The sequence below is a fragment of the Aethalodelphis obliquidens genome, unplaced genomic scaffold (assembly GCF_003676395.1).
Source record: "Aethalodelphis obliquidens isolate GAN/ISIS:26980383/991018 unplaced genomic scaffold, ASM367639v1 scaffold22, whole genome shotgun sequence".
Taxonomy (NCBI): Eukaryota; Metazoa; Chordata; class Mammalia; order Artiodactyla; family Delphinidae; genus Aethalodelphis; species Aethalodelphis obliquidens.
In genome coordinates this window covers 16,796,347-16,818,808 of record NW_020837966.1, presented here as the reverse complement: position 1 = coordinate 16,818,808, position 22,462 = coordinate 16,796,347, and the positions used below count along the sequence as shown (strand labels likewise).

The 22,462-nt window shown below is 39.5% G+C and overlaps 1 protein-coding gene and 1 pseudogene across 9 annotated transcripts in view; one reads left to right on the top strand and one right to left on the bottom strand.

Moving 5' to 3' along the window:
• The window catches only part of FRMD4B (FERM domain containing 4B), a 336,453-nt gene that overhangs the window by 284,155 nt on the left and 29,836 nt on the right, over positions 1–22,462 (top strand). For 7 of the 8 annotated variants that reach the window (XM_027121373.1, XM_027121372.1, XM_027121370.1 and 4 more), the window contains 4 exons: positions 6,557–6,640; positions 8,170–8,235; positions 11,129–11,186; positions 12,628–12,714. In XM_027121373.1, coding sequence (XP_026977174.1) covers positions 6,557–6,640; positions 8,170–8,235; positions 11,129–11,186; positions 12,628–12,714 — 295 coding nt within the window. Of the gene's footprint in view, positions 1–6,556; positions 6,641–8,169; positions 8,236–9,222; positions 9,327–11,128; positions 11,187–12,627; positions 12,715–22,462 lie in introns of those variants that run through there. The other variant, XM_027121376.1, reaches the window with a different exon arrangement.
• On the bottom strand, positions 1,840–2,622 carry LOC113628137 (60S ribosomal protein L32 pseudogene; annotated as a pseudogene). The gene is made up of 2 exons (XR_003435899.1): positions 2,436–2,622; positions 1,840–2,235 (listed from the first exon to the last, which is right to left on the bottom strand). The product of XR_003435899.1 is annotated as a 60S ribosomal protein L32 pseudogene (transcript).

Here is a 22,462-nt window from a genome sequence, read left to right as displayed (position 1 = left end):
CCATTTGGGTTTCTACTTGTGCACTGCTTGTTGAACGATTTAACCCATTTTGCTGCCAGGTCATCTGTCTCAGCCATCTTTTTCGTCCTCTTTTAGTGTCATAGACAGGTCCCCAGCTCAATCACCTCCTTATTGGTGGTGGCTTGTTAGAAGTTTTCTGTGTGAATAGATCCTTATAGAAAGTGATGTTGTGTATTCACAAGAAAGGATATTTTGCAATAGCACAAGTGAACAGATTTGGAGGATTAATAGGAACCTTTTCTAACACAAAGAAATTAAGGCTGTGTTTTTTCCTGAGAAAGTAATCTTTTGGGATGGTCCAGATTCCACATTTGTCAGCATTATTTATGTGTCTCATTTACTCATGCCCTACTGATGTTTTGCACTGTAAGTAAATTATCTGAAACTAGAAACCAAGCTGAACTGAGAAGGGCCTCCCTATACATTCTTTACTATTAGTTTGTCAGAAATTGCAAAGCGATAGTGATGGTCTGCAGGTATGTTTTATATAGCCTGCACAATGCTTTACTTTTTATTTTTGGCTTTCCTTTTTTGTTTTTTGGTTGAGGCAATATTTTAAAATTCAGACATTCTAGGTGAAACTCTGAGATTTTGCCTTATTTTTGAAGAAAGTGCCATCATTAGGCAATAGTGGATCCACATTCTCACGTGGCAGAAATTACATTGATCTGAGTGGTGGTTCCCCATCAGCAGTGGCATCTGGTTGTTTCCTCAGTATCCAATCTCCCTTTTCTCCATATTAGTAATAATATTAGTAGCAAGGCATGTGGCTGCCCCAAATAAAGACTACATATCTCAGTGTCCCTTGCAATTATCAAGAGCCTTGTGATTTTTCTGGCCAGTGGGATTAGGGGATGTGGGCAGCTTTCAGGTTCTGCCCCTAAAGGAGTGGCTATGTCCTCCTTTATTCTTTTTCCCCTACGTGATGGCTAAAAGGTGGACATGGTGGTGAGCTATCTCAGACCATGTGAAGGACAGCAGAACCCCACGAACGGTGAAGCAACAAGAGTCTCAGTCCCTGAACACTTCATGCTGTTCTAGCTCTAACTTGTAGGTAAAGAGAAATTAAAGTGTTGATCTCTGTCCCGCACAGTTGATCAAATCTATATCCTAAGTAACTTCAAGTGGGTAACGTTCTTTCCTCTTCCTCATGGTCCCCACCGAGTCCCCATTGTGTCCCTGTGTCTGCTGCCCAGCTTGACTTGCCTTTCTCAGCTGGCTTAGACAGTTGGATTTCTAATACTTCTTTCACTTGGCTCCTGTTAGAGAGTTGCATCTAAGATATATTTGTATTCTAATATTTAATAGTCTAAGAGTGATACAAAAGAAAAATTCTTAAGTCTGAAAGATACAGTACAGTTAGAAGTTTTAGGGTTGAATTATCAGGAGTTTTATAATAATCCAAATCAGGGTTTCTCAACCCTCAGCACTATTAACATTTGGGGCAAGATAATTCTTTGTTGCTGGGGGCCCATCTTGTGTATTGTAGGATGTATAGTAGCATCCTGGCCTCAGCTCAGTAGATGCCAGTAACACCTCCTTCCCCAGTTGTGACTGTCAAAAAATGTCTTAAGACATTGCTAAATATCCCCCGAGGGGCAAAATTGCCCCAGTTAAGAACCACTAATTTAAAGTATATTTCTTTATTTTTTTACCTTTTTTAAAAAAATTAATAGACTTCAGTTTTTAGAGCAGTTTTAGGTTTACACAAAAATTGAGCAGAAAGTATGGAGAGTTCTATATCCTCTCTCCTTCCCCTTCCCCCTCTCTTCACAGTTTCCCCTATCAGTAACACCTTGCATTAGTGTAGTACATTTGTTACAAGTGATGAATCAATACTGACAGATTTTTCTTTTTTTGCCGTTTTACGGTTTTATTAAACAAAACGTGCACACGAGCTGTCAATTCATTTTCTTCGCCGCGCAGCCTGGCGTTGGGATTGGTGACTCTGAGGGCCAGCTGGGCTGCTCTCTCCACAATGGCTTTGCGGTTCTTGGAGGAGACGTTGTGCGCAATCTCAGCACAGTAAGACTTGTTGCACATCAGCAACACTTCAAGCTCCTTGACGTTGTGGACCAGGAACTGGACCAGGAACTGGGCAGAGCCGCTGGGCAGCACGTGCTTTGTTTTCTTGTTGCTCCCGTAACCGATGTTGGGCATCAAGATCTGGCCCTTGAATCTCCTGCGCACCCTGTTGTCAATGCCTCTGGGTTTCTGCCAGTTCCGCTTAATTTTTTTTTTTTTTTTTTTTGTGGTACGCGGGCCTCTCACTGCTGTGGCCCCTCCCGTTGCGGAGCACAGGCTCCGGACCCGCAGGCTCAGCGGCCGTGGCTCACGGGCCCAGCCGCTCTGCGGCATGTGGGATCTTCCCGGACTGGGGCACGAACCCGTGTCCCCTGCATCGGCAGGCGGACTCTCAACCACTGCGCCACCAGGGAAGCCCAGTTCCGCTTAATTTTGACTTACCGGTCTGACTGGTGCCGGATGAACTTCTTGGTCCTCTTTTTGACGATCTTGTGCTTCACGAGGGGTCTGAGGGCAGCCATGATGCCGAGTAGGAGATGGCGGCCACCTCCGTAGGCAGCGCCGAGGAAAAGAAGACGACAGATTATTATTAGCTAAAGTCCATAGTCAAATCATGGTTCACTCTGTGTTCTATAGCTTTTGATAAATGCATCCATGATTACAGTATTATTCACAATAGTTTCACACCCCCCCAAATCCCTTGTGCTCCACCTATTCAATTATATTCCTTTTAAAGTCGTCTAAACTTTCCTTAAAATGATCCCTAAGCCACTTGCCTATTAATGCACATTTTAGTTGCTTCCCAGTGATTGACTAGTATCCCAAAAAAGTCTTAATGAGTAAATATTCATTGTTATTTAGGATGCTGCCTTGTGATTAACGTTTGGTAATTTATTGATTTATTTAGTCACCATTTCCAGATGTATAATGTCTTATCGCATCTTAGGACTAGGGTAGGTTCTAATGGTGCATAGTTAAAATGAAAAACTCCTTGGGAAGGTGACATGTCGAAGGCCAAAGTTCATCTTTCAGTATATCCAACACAGGTAGTATTTTTCTCCAGTTGTAACATGTAGCTATTTCTTAAGTTAGTCACTAGATATACAAGTTGTGTGTTTAGCAGACATGTGTTAAATGCTTTAATACTAGAAAAATCTCAGTATATTGAGAGACTGGTGCTTTAAGGACACAGGAACTAAAATTGTCTTAAAGGACAGCAACTTCAAGTCTCCCGTTTCACACTTATTCTCAACCATGAGCTTGTTGAATAAAATGATGGATAAAATTTCCCTCTTATTTCATTCCCCCCTCTCCTCTCTCCTTTGGCTGACTACATTGGTATAAGTTAAAAGCAACTTCGTCATATGACACTTGTTTCTACGTGCTCAGCATGCAGTCTACACTTTATACGTATTTGCTAAATGAATAAGTGAATTTATGGTAAATAGCAGCTTCTCTTCTACTCTCGTAGGTCTTGATTGCCACAAAATTAACTATAATCCAAAGAAATAAGTGAATGTGAGGCTGAGTTCTTGGAACACAGCACACAGTTCACATGAACCCAGGAGATAACACACATGTGGTTGGTGGTGATGATTAATAACAAAAAGTGTTATCCTTAGTCTGTCACTTTAGAACATGTACAGGTATTTGCCCTTCTCAAAAAATTCATAAGCCAACCTCTTTGAAAAGGAAATGGGATTTGAAGGACAGAGCATAAAAGAAATCATTAAGAGAAATAAATATCATTACTGGGAGTCGACAGGTGACCTTTACTGTGGTTAAATACGATTGTGGTATATATTTTGGTTTTCAGGAAGCCCAAACCAGTTTCCCGAGATTGTCAACGTGGTTAAGCCATACTGCTCAGATTTCAAATGAATAGAGAGATTTATCCTTATATAAGAATGGGAGCCAAGTGACTTTTCATTTCCTGGAGTAATTTGTAAAGTCAGATCTCTCACCTTTAGGAAAGGCCCCAAGCCTAGTTTTGAAATATAGCATTGACAGGTACAAATCATACCGTCTCTAAGCTAGGTGACACTCAACTCTATCTGTTCCTACTGAAAGTAAGTTTATGTACAGGTTGCTCAGGGGGTTCACCTGATTGTCCTGTGGCCTGGTGGGGAAACTTGGTGATAGAACCAGTAAACAAACCTTCTGTAGACATTGAAGGAGAACCAGTTACACCAGGCCTGATCAAGTGACAGGAGAGAGCAATTTCTAATCCAGCACAGTGCACCATAGACCAAACAAAGCCTGTCTGCAGGCCATACTTGGTTCCCTAGTTTGACTTATAACATTTGATCTAGGTAATTGAGTGAATGCTTTGGGAGGAGATTGACCTTGAGTTCAGCGTTTAGTCCTACAGTTGGGGGTTCATCTCTTTCAGTATCATGATTCACATTGGGGCAAACCCTGGGGAAGCTAATGTAAAAATGCTTGAGGGATGGATTTTGCAACTAATCAGTTCAGAGTTTTCATTTATAAGTAGGGGTGAGGGTGAAGGGGAGCTCTGCCTTGCCAGAGATGAGAATGTCCCAGGACACTGCTCTGGGAGTCTTTCAGGGAATCAGGTAATAGAATACAGTGGTTATGGTCTTGGCCTTTGAAGCCTTCTGGCTCCTCCACATAGTAGCTGAGAGACATTGAACAAGAGACTTAGCTTCTCTAAACCTCAAACTCTTACCTGTGAAGTAGTCTGGGTAATAATAGTACCTACCACATGAGAAGAGTTGTGATGGGACTTCCATGAGGGGAACAGTGCCCTAGAAGTGCATTTCATGCTGCTCTTGGTAACCTCAACAAAGAGATGATAATGGCAAAGATATGAAGAGGTGGCAAGTAAGTGGAAAAAAGTTACCAGTATGCTGTTTGATGAACACCAGGGTAATCATGATTTTGAGTAACTCTTTAATGTGCTTATCCTAGGCTCTAATGAACCCCAGAAAGTCATGTCTGTTTCATCAGAGACTGCCTTCTTAAATACTTGGGACTGTTCTCACACTGTGCAGGACAAACCTGACTGGGTCATATTACCTGTTCTCCCTTCTGTTAAGTTCCTTAAAGACCACACCCTTCTCTCTCTCTCTTTTTTTTTAACATCTTTTTTGGAGTATAATTTCTTTACAGTGGTGTGTTACTTTCTGCTGTATAACAAAGTGAATCAGCTATATGTATACATATATCCCCATATCCCCTCCCTCTTGCGTCTCCCTCCCACCCTCCCTATCCCACCCACACCCTTCTCTTTTCACAACCAGAATTTTGCCTTTTTTTTTGGTTCTGTTTTGTTTTCATTGTATTATTGTTTTTAACTGAGATATAGTTGATTTACAGTATTATATGTTTCAAGTGTATGACATAGAGATTCACAGGTTTTAAAGATTGAACTCCATTCATAGTTATTATAAAATATTGCCTGTATTCCCAGAATTTTGCCATTTTAAAATTAGCTGATGTTTCATGAGGTACATTTTAGTTCACTTGTTGCAATTTGAGGGATAACTTCCTTGGATTTCATTAGAAACACATTTTCAAGTCATCTTTTTTTTAAATTTTTTATTTTAATTTAATTTTTATTTATTTATTTTTGGCTGTGTTGGGTCTTTGTTGCTGCACGCAGGCTTTCTCTAGTTGCAGCGAGCGGGGGCTACTCTTTGTTGTGGTGCGTGGGCTTCTCATTGCGGTGGCTTCTCTTGCTGCAGAGCACGGGCTCTAGGCGCGTGGGGTCAGTAGTTGTGGCTCACATGCTCTAGGGCACAGGCTCGGTGGTTGTGGCGCATGGGCTTAGTTGCTCCGTGGCATGTGGGATCTTCCTGGACCAGGGCTCGAACCCGTGTCCCCTGCATTGGCAGGCGGATTCTTAACCACTGTGCCACCAGGGAAGTCCCTCAAGTCATCTCCTATCCAAGTGATTTCCGCAGATGGCTGACTTGGTCCATTTTATTTCAGAGAGTGGTAAGGAAGTAACAGACGAGTAATAGAAAGGTCTACACTCAAACGTTTTTATTGCAGTGATAGCTGTTATGAAAAATGGTGATTCTATGTGAATGGTTTTAGAATAACCAGTGTTCCAACATTGTGAATATTATATAACCACTAAAAATAATTATAAGGGTACTACAGGAGTGTGGAGAGAGTGTATAATGAAATTTGAAGAATGCTGCATAAAAATAGAATATAAAGTGTGCACAACTATAGTAATAATTATATATCAATAATAAAATAGATACATATAGGAAATATACAATGAAAATGGAGTTTATAAGTAAGGAAAATGGAATTATGGCAATTTAATAGTATTTAAAATTTTTTTTTTTTTGTCTTTTAAAAACTTCAGAATCTCATCAGGTTGGTTGTCCATTTGGGGGCTGCCTTTATGTATGCTGACAATAACATTTGACAGAGCCCAGTGTGCTGTTGTTACTTTACAGATTTCATGTGGTGACCAGCTTGGGTAATCTTTTAGGTAACAACGACTGACATACTGTATTACTTTTCTTTTTAGTGATGAAAATGCCAGGAAAGATTTAAAGACATTACCAGCCTTTCCAACCAAAACTCTGCAGGAGCACCCCTCCCTTGCCTACTGGTAAGCCACGCCAAGATTGCCAGTGACCCTGTTACAGTAACCTCCACGGAGAACGGCATGCTCTTCAGGGAACTAAAAGAAATATAAGTGCGGAAAATATCAAACTGCCCATCATACGTGTCAGTCTAATCATGAGTAGACCTTGATCCTTCCAGTGAAAAGGTCTTATGAAATCTCTCTGGAGATCATTGTCCCAAGACTGTAGTCATGTGTGAAGAGTGGCCATGTGCCTTCTCGTTCAAGTGCATGATACATTTGTAGAGTGTGCTTTTAAGTGAATCCTGCTCAGTAGATGTGCAGTCACTGTATAATGCAGGCTTAATGTGGCAGAGTGCAATACAAGTGGTATAAAATACAGATTTCCTTGAACAGAGGCATTCATAATAAACAGAAACAACCCGAATGATCAGGTTTCCTCTACAGCCAGAAGTCATTGTCTATTTTGAGTTGTTTTATTTGCCTGTATTTTAATGAATCCATAGTCCCCATTTCCCATGCAACATTTTTCCTAGAAAAGTACGTTTTCTCCCCTTGAATTACTTACATTCCCTTTAAATATATTTTCCTCGATTTAAGTCTGTGAATCCTGAAGATGGTTTTCCTTTCCACCAAAAATACTGGTTACAAAATAAATATTCAACATGAATAGCTGTAATATGAAAGTTGGAATATTTCCCAAGTCAATAGTGAGAGTAGGTACTGAGGCTACATTGCATCCTGAGTCTGGAACCTTCTAAATAAATCATTGTTAAGTGACAGTTGCTTAAGGATAAAAAGCAAAGACCAATTACTGTTGCTTATTTGTTGTATAGAGATAAAAACGTTTATTCTTCTCAGTTATACTTGAGATATGACTAATGAGCTACCAGTCTGAAAGGAGGGTAAATAACTGAATGATGTCAAGGGTGACCAGACTTCAGCCTGTTTCTCCTTTCTAGTCAAAAAGTTTTATTCTAAGACAATAATGAAGGGTTTTCTTCTAAAGTATTATGTCCACAAGTAGTGACAGTAGAATATTTTAGATTGAACACTCACTCAGAAGCATTTTTAATTCTTTCTAAATCTTTCTGAACAATTTAAGGAAAATGTCTATAATACCTTACACTTGCTGATCTCTCTAAAAAACCCTTTTAATTTCCCCAGCAAGGCTCTCTCACTAGCATTTAATAACATTATTTTGTATTTATTATATTCCATTCAGTTATGGGAGAGAATATTAGTTTTTTATTTGATGAATTGATATTATGTTTCCTTTTCTAATAACTTAAGTTTTTAAAAATTTACATATTATATAAGTATATTATATAAAATTATATAAAATCGAGACAAGGTAGTTAAATGTCTGAGGTTCAGGAGTCCATATGTCCATATCCTACAAAAACAAAAGTCAACTAGCTTCTATCTCCCAAACAAGTTGGTCTAGGCCTTCTTTCTCAAGTGTTTCAAGTAGGCCACCTGAGAATCTTGAAATTGGATCTGTACCTCATACAGTCATGCATTGCTCTACTTTTCATTTCCTTGTTTTACAGTGAGGACAGGGTAATTGAGCATTATTTGAAAATCAAAGGTCTGACTCGGGGTCAAGCTGTGGTTCAGTAAGTATCTTTCTTTTTGCTTAGATATAGTTGTAATGTCTTCCGTTTGAGAAGGTCATCTGAAATGATTTCTATTGTGTAGTTTGTGTGCATATAGTAATCATCTGGTTAGTAGTATCTTATTGAATTATAATTTATATTTATAATTTATGATATTATAAATATAATATTTATAATTATATTTTTATAATATAATTATATTTATATTTATAATTATTTGAATTATAAAGTGTCTTGGGTCATTCCATACTTTGGTGTCATCAATTCAGATGCCTACCAGTGTCAGACAGGTAACAACAATGAGAATTCATAGGCCAAGCGTAGGCAATAGGGAGTGGTGGGGACTGTGGTGAACTAGAGAGCTTTTGCCCTGGCTAGAGACAAGACTACTCAGCTTCAGCATTCAGGCATAATGTTACCAGATCATCTGATGTTTTTCAAGAAAAGCTGGAAATTACAATTTTTTAAATCCTAATTTTAAACATTGAAAGTAATTTTAAGAAAATTTTAGTACAACATGAGCCAAACAGCATCTATCTGGAGGCCGTGTTTTGTCACCTGGTTTGTGACTCTATTTTGGTTGGAGCACACAGTGTCAGTGTTGGATAATCTGTTTCTTTATGGTACCAATAGCAGACCATAATGATAGATTTCTGCATTTTAGACCTATAGAGTTACCGTCATTTATTAAGAACAGTTCACAGGCTACACTGAAGTTTTTAAATTGTAAAAAGTAAATTTATAATTTAAAAATTTTTGAATTGTAAAAACGAATGTAGCATTATTGCTATAGTAATTGTACAGTAGAATAACTGTTATGGCCATAGAAGTTTTAACAAAAAATCTGCTGAATATAGCTCAGAGCATGTGAGAAGTGAAATAAGGACTTGGCGATCACTATTCCCCAGGTCAGTGTATAGATTTCCCCCACATCCCTGCTCTTGCGCTCATCTCCTTTTTATCATAGTGCACCTGCTGTGATCTTCAAGACAGAAATGAGAAGTTAACAGCCTGAAGTTGAATCCCTGACTTGTGCCTGTTTTGTGAACTGGAAAACAAAAAGGAATAACAATTTCCATGAAGGATTTTAGGTTAGGTTAATGAATGTATTACGAACTGTCCTTGTTGAAATGCAGCATCCTCTTACTTCCTTTCATCATTATCATTGCGGCTGCAAATAAGAAATTGTCTAACTTGGTAGTTAAGGCTCTAGACTGTGGAATCCGACTCACTTTGTTGGAATCCTGGCTGTGCAGTGTAATTGCTGCCTGGCCTTGGCACATCTACCTTTTTTTAAAAAAATAAATTTATTGGGCTTCCCTGGTGGCGCAGTGGTTGAGAGTCCACCTACTGATGCAGGGGACACGGGTTCGTGCCCCGGTCCGGGAAGATCCCACATGCCGCGGAGCAGCTGGGCCTGTGAGCCATGGCCGCTGAGCCTGCGCGTCCGGAGCCTGTGCTCCGCAACGGGAGAGGCCACAACAGTGAGAGGCCCGCGTACCGCAAAAAAATAAAATAAAATAAAAATAAATTTATTTATTTTATTTATTTACTTTTGGCTACGTTGGGTCTTCATTGCTGCATGCGGGCTTTCTCTAGTTGCGGCGAGCAGGGGCTACTGTTTGTTGCAGTGTGCAGGCTTCTCATTGAAGTGGCTTCTCTTGTTGTGGAGCACGGGCTCTAGGCGCACAGGCTTCAGTAGTTGTGGCTCACGGGCCCTAGAGCACAGGCTCAGTAGTTGTAGCAACGGGCTTAATTGCTCCGTGGCATGTGGGATCTTCCTGGACCAGGGGTCAAACCCTTGTCCCCTGCATTGGCAGACAGATTCTTAACCACTGCGCCACCAGGTAAGTCCCCATAACTTTTTATATTCACTAACATGTAGACCTTTTACTTTAAAAAGTTATCACATTATTAATAACAAGGTCCAGAGCCATTGATCTCCAAAATGTTATTAAAGAGTCCACTTGGGGCTTCCCTGGTGGCGCAGTGGTTGAGAGTCCGCCTGCCGATGCAGGGGACACGGGTTCGTGCCCCAGTCCGGGAAGATCCCACATGCCGCGGAGCGGCTGGGCCCGTGAGCCATGGCTGCTGAGCCTGCGCGTCCAGAGCCTGTGCTCCGCAACGGGAGAGGCCACAACGGTGAGAGGCCCGCGTACCACAAAAAAAAAAAAAAGAGTCCACTTGTATCATACAGGAACCTCAATTCTGTGTGGGCAGAGAGGAAATCTTACACAATTTAGTCCACTCCATAAAGTCTTAAAGTTATACAATAAATACTTGTTGAATTAAAAATAACAAGAGGTATATCATCACTTTAATTTTTTTGGGGGGGTGCATATTTTTAAAAATCAGGTTTGCATATAATAAAATTCACTGTTTTAAAGCATATATTTCTAAGAGGTTTGACTTAAAAGTTAAGTATAAATTTCTAAAAGTGTACCACCATCAGTGATAAAAACCACCGTGTTTTTATTATAGCATGTTTGCTTAATTTACAGCAAGCAGAAAATAAGCTTTATTTTTTACTTATTATGAGCATGACCCAAAAGTTGATTCTCGTGACTTGCACCATTAGGTGCTAGTTTAAAAATACTTGAAGTTTGGGTTTATAATAAAGTACAATATGTTTCTAAGCCATAGAAATTTTAATATGCAGAAAATAACATTTCCTATAGCTTTTTGAAATTGGATTTTTGTTAACAACCTCCCAACATTTGGATAAAGTAAAATATATTACTCCCTGGAGTGGTTTATTCTATTTCTACTTTAGTCAAAGACAAAGTTATAATGAGGAAAGTAGATACAAATTGTGTTTCTTTAGATCACTTTTCCCAAAAGGACCCTCCAACTAATTTAATAAGAGGTTATAATATATATTCATTTTCCATAGGTATATGAAAATAGTAGAAGCTCTACCGACCTATGGAGTCCATTATTATGCAGTAAAGGTAAATACTTTTATATGACAAACCTTTCATCATGCCTGTGTTATTTTATGAGAGTTAGTGAACAGCACCAACTTTCTAAAATCACATAAATCAATATGCGTATATATGTAAATTATCTCTAGAAATTTCAGCATTTAGAATAGGATTGATTTTCTTAAAAAAATAAAAGCCTGATTGTATCTTGTCATTTCTAGCAAATCATAAAGCACATTATTTTTGTGAAGTACTAGCTGCGTTCAGATGTGTTCCCGAAGCCTCTCTTAGCCCTGAAGTATTCAGGTCATTCTCTTTTGGCACACCTAATCTTTTAGCTACTTTTGCTGATTTTTCTCTTTTCCAATTGTGCACCTTTCTAATGCTACTAGATGTTCATTTGATAGTGCCTTTGTATGAGAATCATTGAAGAATCATCCAGTATCATTTCAGCAGCTTCACAAAATCCTCAAGTTTTTACAAGATTTGCAGTACCCATTTTCAATTGGTATGTTTTATATTTGTGTAGTACTTTCAGTTGTTTATACACAGGGAGAGATTAAGAAATATTTTGAGATGATAGAGGATAAAGCATATTGTTAAGAAGAGAGTCTTGTTTGAAAGAGGAATAATTTTATACTTGATCAATCTTGAGTGACTTTTCAAGTTCTGACAGTGTTTGCAATTCAAAATGGTGGGGAATTGGATAATACCTGTATAATGAGGACACCTTGTACTAAGAATACGTACCAATTCCACTTTAATTTCTACTGATTCTTAATTTGTTTGCATATGGGTATATGTTTAAGCCCAAGTTTTTCTTTCCCTATGGCAGTATATATCCCTTTCTTTGGCAAGACCTAAAAGATAAATTTATGAAAAAAAATGTATTCCTCCCCTCCCCATATGTACCTCGAAGTCATTATTCAAGCATCTCATCTTTGAATCATATAATTCACCCAAAGAATTTTTTAGTATTCCCATGTTCATTTGTTAAGTATATTATAAACATTAGGATTTGGAACCACTTTTCTCATCGTTGTAATTCTTTGGAAACTTCTCTGACCTTTATAGCTGGTTACTAATCAAGAGAACAAAGAGCTTTTTTTCTTTCTCTTCTTCTTTTTTTTTTTTTACAGTGGTTAACTGGCTTTGTACTCTGGATTAATTCCTGGTTGAATTACTTACATTTTATTTCTTCTCTCCAACTGTTTAATCCTAACAATAATGCTACTTTCTTTTTGATGGTGTTAATAGTATTGGTGTGCTTTGACTTATAGATCTTATTTTAAGAAGCTCTAAGAAAGCGTTTTAATAACAAGTTAGGATTTTAAATAGTGTTTTGCTTTCCAAGACAAAGTTATTTTAACTTGTTGATACTTGTTAAAGGATGAAATTGGTAGATGTTACTTCATCTCTGTAAGCCTTAACAATTAGGTCTTGGTTCTCATGGTTTTCCATCTTCCAGGATAAACAAGGACTTCCTTGGTGGCTTGGAATCAGCTATAAAGGAATTGGCCAGTATGATTTGCAAGACAAGGTGAAACCTCGGAAAGTAAGTGTGAATCATTTCAGACAGTTATGAGAACATTGAGCTGTTCTAGAGCTAGAAACATCACTTTATGGGGCAACAAGCAGTCTTGGGTAAAGAATTTTTGATTAGTGAAGTCCTAGGTTTAGAGAAGACTCAAGTTAAATGTGAAATACTTTTTATAATTCATTCGTGCCCCATTTATACAGCAGTTCCACGTCTGATCATTTATCCTAAGGAAGTAAAATTACACACAAAGATTTAACTACAAGGATGTTGATCACAACGTAGTTTACAAGTGCATACAATTAGGTTTCTATTTAAGTTAGTATGAACATGATGATGTCATTTGTTTAATGAATTTTACATATATAAAAATATGTACATGCATCCACACACATATGCACACATATACATATGTACATTGGATGGATAAACAAATGGGTGAATTGTAAAGACGTTAAGTCAGAATTTTTGGTGCTAGTTACCTCTCAGTGATACAGTTATAAGTAACCTTCTTTCTACTACTGCTGCTAGTTTTGCTTATCTTTGTTTCACAATTTTCCACATTTAACATGTCTACTTTTTTGTAGAGGAAAGTAAGTTACATGCTATTTATTAAAGGGTCACACTATCAGGTTTGGATTTTCCAGAGCTAATAAGTTACATTCTTGGCAATTTGACTTTGAAGTTGTTCCTCTTGACCAAGCACAAGTGTACAATACTTTTTTGCCTATATAAGAAGTGATGAGTTCGTGTAGATATCCATCTAGCTGCTCTGGCCTACTCAGTATTATAATGACATAAAGGCTTACCCGTGCTGTTAGGTTTTGCCGCGCTCCGTGTCCTCTACTGCCAGCCCTGGGAATCACAGCTGTGAAACAATGACCTATAATAACAGACCGTGGTTAGGCTGCCTGCTCTATCACACCCCGACATCACCGCCTTAAATAGCTCTTATCACTTCCATCTGTCTCTTGCTTTAATTTGTACTAGAAAAACAGCCATATTTTTCATAAAGTCAGGCCCTGGTCATAATACCACAAGTTTTTCATCTTCTAAGTGTCCTTTTAGCTTCAATCAGTACTTACAGTCTTCCTTTGAGTTTAGAGAATAAGTTACCCTTTTCTTCCCATTTTATGGTTGTGAAACTGGCACAGAAAACATGAAAGGGTGTTGCCCAGGACAAACCACAGCCCCCTTTGAATGCCCATCCAGCTCTCCTGGATCAGACTAGCTGGGCACTGTGGCTTCTTATTGAGAATTATCAGTAAAAATAGGAAGGCATTATTTTTAACAAAAGATCCATCTGTGTGAGGCATGGTAAGTAAGCATTTGTGTAATCATACAATTAGAACTTGATCTGTATAATTTTGGCCCAGTGACCCAGATCAGTTGAAGTAAGGAATACTTGATTTCCAGGAGGAATACGAGTAATTTTGGTTATATTTGAAAACTTGTTTCTAAGACCAAATTTCTAATAATGTTAGAAATGATATGGGCGTACAGTTTTTCTTTACAGTCATGTATTTTAATGTTTTTACCAAAAGTTTTAAATAGTCATTGTAAAAGAAACCAACAACAACAAAAAAAAGCACACACTACAGAAACATCAATTGGGGCAGGAAGTTCTTCAGCAGCCCCCATCCCTCCCCTGTGATAATCACTGTCAAGAGAATGATACTGGTTGGTTTGTTTGTTTATGAATTTTGTTTTATTTTTTTTTATTGAAGTAGAGTTGATTTACAATATTGTGTTATTTCGGCTGTACAGCAAAGTGATTCAGTTATACGTATACATAAATTCTTTTTCGTATCCTTGTCCGTTACGGTTTATCACAGGATATTGAATATAGTTCCCCATGCTATACAGTAAGATCTTGTTGTCTATCCGTTCTATATATAATAGTTTGCATCTACTAACCCCAAACTCCCACTCCATCCCTCCCCCCCGCCCCCCGCCGTTGGCAACCACAAGTCTGTTCTCTATGTCTGTGAGTCTGTTTCTTTTTTGTAGATAGGTTCGTTTGTGTCATATTTTAGATGCCACATATAAGTGATATCATATGGTATTTGTCTTTCTGACTTACTTCACTTAGTATGATAATCTCTAGTTGCATCCATGTTGCTACAAATGGCATTATTTCATTCTTTTTTATGGCTGAGTAGCATTCCATTGTATGTATGTATCACATCTTCTTTATCCATTCATCTGTCATGGACATTTAGGTTGTTTCCATGTCTTGTCTGTTGTGAATAGTGGTGCTGTGAACCTGGAGGTGCGTGTATCACTTTGCTGTGTAGTTTTGTCTGGATATACGCCCAGGAGTGGGATTGCTGGATCATATGATAATTCTATTTTTAGTTTTCTGAGGAACCTCCATACTGTTTTCTATAGTGGCTGTTGATACTGCTTCATTTAGACTTTGTCAGCATGTATACTAAGCTTTTACAGAGAGAAAGAAATCTTACTATGTATACTATTCCATACTATGTCATATTTCTCCAAATCACTTCTAAAACAGATGTCTTTTTACTCTTTTTAAAGCTGACTAGGATTCCATGGTGTTGAAATACATAATTTATTTAACCAGTTCTCTCCTGATGGACACTTGGGTTGTTTCCATTGTGGGAAGAGTGGGTTGGAGGATAATGAATTTCAGTCAAGGCAAATAACTAGCCCCTATTATCTGTTTTGTAAGATCATGTTTTCTTAAGGTAGACCTCATCCATGTTAACATTTTTTTTTTGGCAATTTATTTCTTCCCTGAATTTTACTTTAAGAAATAACATTTCTTTGGTTTTTCTCAATCTTGCATGTAAAATATAACTTAAATCGACTCACAAGTAATTTCTTAGCTGTTGTGGCTTGAGAAAATTGAGATTCTCACAGACTCCAAATGCATCTACTAAAAACAACCAGGCTTTCTTCCAAAATAATGGTGAATCAGAATCTACACAGTAAATATTGCTGTTAATTTCCTCTCAGTTGCTCATGACTCACAGGCCTTTCTTTACATTCACAGTTTCATAGAAATTGGTAAATATTGTTTGACACTGATCATAATCAGGTTTGCTTGTTCATTTCAGAGTCTGTAGACAATGATCAGAAGCCACTTCCTTTTTTCAGTGTGCAAGAGTTTTCCTATTTCATTTTCAAGACATGTCATTCAGGTGGAAAAGGACCATAAACAGGCCATCTGGCGTCATCACTGTCTTGCTTTCTCTTTCTTGGTTATTTTAGCAGGTGTCCACTTTGTACCACTGCTTGCTTTCTCCTTGCTGCTTCTGTTAAACCTGACAATGGGTTTTGCTTCCGTATCTTTATTTTTTCCTGTCTAGACAACTTAAGAGTTTCATTGGCAGGAGGACGTTCTAACGTCCCTGTCTTGGCTTAGTTGCACAAATAAGGGAATGCCTAACTTAAAGGGACGTGAGCACTGACATGTAGAAGGAGGCTTACGCTTCAGCTGTCTGCATGGACCTATGTTCCAGCAAGTTACCAATGGCCGGGCAGGAATGAAGGTCCTATTGCCAAATTGGAATGAAACAAAGGCTGGAATGGGAGGTTGCGTAGATGCTCAGCCTCTTGAATCACATGCCTGCTGCATTATAATTACATGGCTTAAAAACAGGCCAGGAGGAGGAAGAATTACCCATGATAAGATGGCGAAAGTCCGTTTTGAAAAAGGGTTGGTCCGAGGTCCCCAGGCTGAGGCCTCTGTCCTTTCCACATAATGTCTCTCAGTTATAGGGTCTGAATATTGGGGACTGTGTTTGTGTTACCTCCCAAAACACCCAGCACAGGCTCTTCATGTGTCCTGTCTATAAAGCTTTTGCCAGTCAGGGGCTTCGATTTGTTTGCAATCCACGTAGTATGATGCAACAGGGCAAGGGTTTGGGAAGCAATCCAAAGACTGTCTCTGATGTCATTTGCTGTGTGACCTTGGACATGTTGCTTAACCTCTCTTTAACTTTAGTTTCCTCCTCTGTACAATGGTAATACCACCAACTACTAGGGTGGTTGTAAGAATTAATGCGATTATATTTAGTGTCGTGCCGGATGCACAGTCATAACTCCATAACTGGTAATTACTCATTTGTAGTGAGGGAGAGAGACGATAAAGAAGGGTATGAGAAATATTCTTGGATCACTGGTTAAGGAAGGACCCAACATTGCTACAAACCCAGAGCCCTAGTGTCCCACATAAGAGTCCACACTCACAGTTACTATTTTCAGAGACTGGTAAGCATTCTGCCCCTCCCAATTCATTAACCACAATGCCCTAAGGTATGATGCAAATTAAGAGAAATTTTTTAACTTCTGAGTTACAATCCACAAAAATTACGGTATTAAAAAATCAGGTCATAAGCAGTTTTTCTTTTAAATCCTTCCTTTGTGCATGAAATGTGTCATTGCAAACTCTCAGGGAAGGTGAAACATCCCAGAACTCAACTTCAAATCGTAGGATGTTCAAACTTAAAAACGATGAAGCTTTATTTAAAAAAGAAAAATTCAAACACGTGCCTTCTAGGTTTTTATTGTTCATTTGGTATTTCAAGGAAAAATGTCTGTTCTTCACAAAGAAGTAGACAATGGGTCTGTGGCTGAGTAAAGTATTCATATATGTCATGACTGATTTGTACCCCTCTAGCAAGTTATTTCCCTGGGGAAAACCAGAACCTGTCAGAGGTGGGAGGAAAAAAAATGACATGCTAGTCAAGGTGTTACAGGTAGACCATAGTAGGATAAAATGATTTTCAAGATTAGTATCTTTGGCATTATAAGACTAATAAAGTCTTGTGATACATGTCATTACCCCAGGGCATTTCAGGGTGGGGAAAAGATCTTTAGCCATCAGTTAACTGAGTTTTTTAAATTAATTGGAATTCCCAATTGCCTAGAGCAGAATTAAGTAACCAGCCCAAAAGTCTTCCTGTTTCCTTTAAACTCAGTGGCTTGCTTATTTCTCTAAGCACGGCCATCTTGATCATTTCTAAACCCACCTGGCTTCCTCCAACACTACCCCATCACCATGGACCTCCATTAGGATGCTGCTTCTAAAGCTGCTTAAATTCTAGGTGAGGTTAACTATAGGAGAGACAAGAGGATGTGTGCCATCCAGTTGTATTATACTTTCTGCATCAATACAAAATGAAGTATGATGTGCAGGGAGAAAAACAATTACAGAATGTCACCCGGAGACCAGTCCATCCGGTCTATACTTTGTAAAGTATATAATTAAGCTCCCGCCACACCAGGAATCAATTTGATTGTTAAAACCTTCTACAGAGTCAGTGGGAGGAGAACTCCAACCCTATAGCGTGGATTTGAAATAAGAACCAGTCTGGCACTCCACTTACTGGTTGGCTGACCTGGAGCTGTCACTCAACCTTCTGGGTCTTTATTTTCTCAACTATCAAAATCAAAGAATTCTATCTACCTACCTCACAGGTCATTATGTACACCCAATGAGTTAGTGAATTCTTTCACTGACTATATATTTTTCTTTTCTTGTTTTAAATTTATTTTTTTTGAAGTATAGTTGATTTACAATGTTGTGTTATTTTCATGTTTACAGCAAAGTGATTCAGTTACACACATGTGTATATATATATTTTTTCAGAATCTTTTCAGATTCTTTTCAAAATATTGAGTACAGTTCTCTGTGCTATCCAGTAGGTCCTTGTTGGTTATCTATTTTATATATAGTAGTGTGTATATGTTAATCCCAAACTCCTAATTTACCCCTCCCCCTGCCTCTTTTCCATAGATATAGAAAACAAACTTATGGTTAATTATTTTTCCCTCACACCATACTCTAATTTATAGAAAGTTTACTGGGCAGCATAGGCATTTGTCTTTTCCTCCTATAGTTAATCACTATTGGAATTTGAAGCAGCTCTCCTAAAACAGGGTACTCTCAGAGAATTGGATGGGCATTGGTAAGTCTCCATTTCCATCTCACGACCGGTAGGCGGATGGAAAGAAGCCAAGGCAAGCAGCCTTATTCATAAAATCACCAAGTTTAGGGACTCCCGTGGTGGTCCAGTGGTTAAGAATCTGCCTTCCAATGCAGGGGACGCAGGTTCAATTCCTCGTCGGGGAACTAAGATCCCACATGCCTCGGGGCAACTAAGCCCACACGCCACAACTAGAGAGCCCGTTCGCCGCAACAAAAGATCCCACGTGCCAAAACGAAAGATCCCGCGTGCCGCAACTAAGACCCGACACAGCCAAATAAATAAATAAATAAAATATTTTTTTTAAAAAGGTTTAAAGAAAAAAATCACCAAGTCTAACTGCAAAGGAGGCTGGGCAGTGTATACTCTAGGTGGGTGTTCATGGACAAAGCCATCACTCAAGGTGTTTTGTTAGAAGGAAAAATAGATCCTGAGGGTGATAAGTAGTTCCTGTCACTCTGTGTTTGTTTCCTTGGAAGTCTTCCAGCGGGATGGTAAATAAACAAGTGAGCAGAGAATGAAGACATAAGTATACATTTGAATAGACTCTGATGGAAACAAATGAGACGGAGGGACAAAAATGGGATGGGTAGGGATGTTTCAGGTGCTGAGCCAAGGCCTCTCTGAGAAAGGTGACATTTAAGCTGAGACCTGAAGTGTGAGAAGGAGCCAGGCTTAAAACAAAGAATGGGTTGGCACGTTCATGTCAGAGAACAGTGTATGCTGATGGGAGGGAGGTGGGCGCGTTATAGAAACTGAGAGACCCCTACCGCTAGAGCTTAAAGAGTGAGTGTGTCCCCTGTAGAAACTGAAGGTGATGGTTGAAAAAGAGGAAAGGGCTGCTGGACAGGCAAAACCATTCGATTTCATTATTTCATCTGCTACTCTGTGTCTCTAGGCATTTACCAAATGGCTGAATTGTTGGCACATACAGAAAAATGAAAGATAGCTCTCTAATAGGATTGACCAGTCCAAATGCAGAGAAAGCCAGTTAGTACATAAAGCATGGTGAAAATTTTTTCTATCACGGGGCATAAACAGTAAAGTTTTCTTCATTCTGTACTTATAACCAAAGATGGGTTTGGTTTTAATTCATTCATCCTTCAGGAGCAAATCTCTAACAAAGTGCAATGTACTCTGATATTTTTCCAAAAAAAAAAAATAATGAGCCCATTCTGTCTGGAAGGGCCCTATAGTACTTTATATATATTTTTTAAGATTTATTAATTATTTATTTAACTTATTTTTGGCTGCGTTGGGTCTTAGTTGCCGCATGCAGGGTCTTCGTTGAGGCGTGCGGGATCTTTCGTTGTGGCACATGGGCTTCTCTGTAGTTGTGGCGTGCAGATTCTCTCTTCTCTAGTTGTGGCGCCCAGGCTCCAGAGCACGTGGGCTCTGTAGTTTGCGGCACACGGGCTCTAGCTGAGGTGCGCCAGCGCAGTAGTTGTGGCCCGTGGGCTTAGTTGCCCCGCGGCATGTGGGATCTTAGTTCCCCGACCAGGGATCGAACCCGAGTCCCCTGCATTGGAAGGTGGTTAACCACTGGACCACTGGGGAAGTCCCCTACTTTATATTCTTTATCTCGTTTAAGGAAAAAGCCCAGTCCCAGTCGTCAAGGACCTGACAACCCATCTGGAAAGACAAAATCATGTTCAAAATTAGAGATTTTTATTGAAAATATTTAATAAGCAGACTAGGTACCAACCTGTGAGGAGGGATGCCAGCTGTAAACATCCAGAAGAGCCATGCAGGTGTCTCTGAGCGACAGGTCAGCCCTGGTTATACCAGATACGTGCAGTGAGCGCTCTATTGCAAGTACCAACAGAAGTCATTAGATCAGCTCTCGGAGGTTAGAGATTTGGCCACAGAGGGAATTTATATGAGGTGACATCCTCTTAGATGGTCAGATTTTTATATCATGCATTTTCTGATACCCAGGACTTCTTTGTCTAAATAAACGTTTCCAAAAATACTCAGAATGTTTCACTCCTTGTGTTTAAGACCTGATGTTTTATGTGTGAAGGGTTATCATATCACATCTGAAAAAGTAATTTTCTCTACCTGAGTGTGTACCATTTGGTGTGTTCCCGGACATTGAGAGCATGGCCTCTTGTAGTCTGATCAGTTGTTCAAAGTCCTTCTGGGAGGGAACATTTGCATTTAGAAAACAATCCAGGGCTTCCCTGGTGGCGCAGTGGTTGAGAGTCCGCCTGCCGATGCAGGGGACACGGGTTCGTGCCCTGGTCTGGGAGGATCCCGGAGCGGCTGGGCCCGTGAGCCGTGGCCACTGAGCCTGCGCGTCCGGAGCCTGTGCTCCGCAGCGGGAGAGGCCGCAGCAGTGAGAGGCCCGCGTACCGCAAAAAAAAAAAAAAAAAAAAGAAGACAATCTAGACATCTCTTTGTTCCTAAAGACATACCTAGTTGAGATAAAGAGAAATCCAAAATTCATTATTTTATAGCAAAAATTTTATCTTCTTCATCAACACACTTCACCCACCAAAGCATAGTTATGTCACCAGAAATTATCGTCTGAGTCAGGTGTTCTCATTCTCTGCGCTATTTATGTTTTGGGCCAGATCATTTTGTCCTGAGCATGGTCTCATATTCAGCAGCGTCCCTGGCCTCTAACCACGAGATGCTAGTAGCAGCCTCCCCTCCAGTGTGATAAACGAGAAATGTCTCCAGACATGGCCAGATGTTCTGGGAGTTGTGGGTGAGGGTGGGAAGTGAAGAGAAATCATCATTGCTGGAGAACCACTAGTCTCAGTAAAATATGAGAGACTGAGTTCTTTTCTGCAAATGGCTGCCATAATTGCTGCCGTTTTCTTCCTATGAGGTTGAACTGGGAATTACTCTTTTTTTCTTTCTTTTTTGGTTAACATAACAAATCTCTGTAGAATACTCCTCCCAAGTAAGAAAGGCAGGATAGTGTGCTCTGGTAACTGGGGAATTTGGAGCCATGGTTGTGCTTGGGTGTGAATCCCAGATCTGCCCCTATTTAACTTTGGGACCTTGGCCAATTAAACCTCTCTGAGCCTCAGTTTTCTCTTCTGTGAAATGGGGCTAAATGTAGTACCTCCCCATAAGGTTGTTGGGAAGACTCATTCTCAGTCACATAAATATTTGGTCGAAATGGATAGCTGGATAGAAGGTAGGTCAATTTGGCTTTCTCAAAGCTCATCATCCTGCAAAATTCTCATTTTCTGGTACTCCAGGAGGCCAAACAGATCTGCTAGCTGGCTTGTGGGTACTAACAGTACACTCATCAAGTGTAACTTTTTTTAAATGAAAAAAGAATAAATCAATAATACAGTGATCTTGTTTTGCATCACGTTACAGCAGGGGAATCACCCCATGTGAGTCATTATTTGATATACAGTCATACACCACGCTGCTACTATTCCAAATTTAGTCATTTCCAAGTGAATTCGCAGTTAAATGATTAACCTGTATTGTAAGTTCTATTACAAAAAAAACCAAGCCTCTGATGATGTCTTTCCTATCATTGCCTAGTGTTAAACATTTGGGTGCTGTCTACTTTCAATCCATCAAGATTCAAAGAGACAGTGCATCCTTTCTGCCCAAGACTTTTCCTTGTCTTTCGCTACCCCAAAGGTCCCCCTTGCTGGTAGTGGGTCACACTCCTCAGCATTTTTGTACATGCTAGGGCATGTCTCTTCTGGGTGCTCCAGTCAGGAGGGAGCTTGCTAGCTTGCTGCCGTTGCGTCTCCCTGTGGACGTGCCTTTGACACATTCCCTTGCCCCTCCTCTATGATCTCTGTGATACAGGAACAGTGAACAGATTCCCT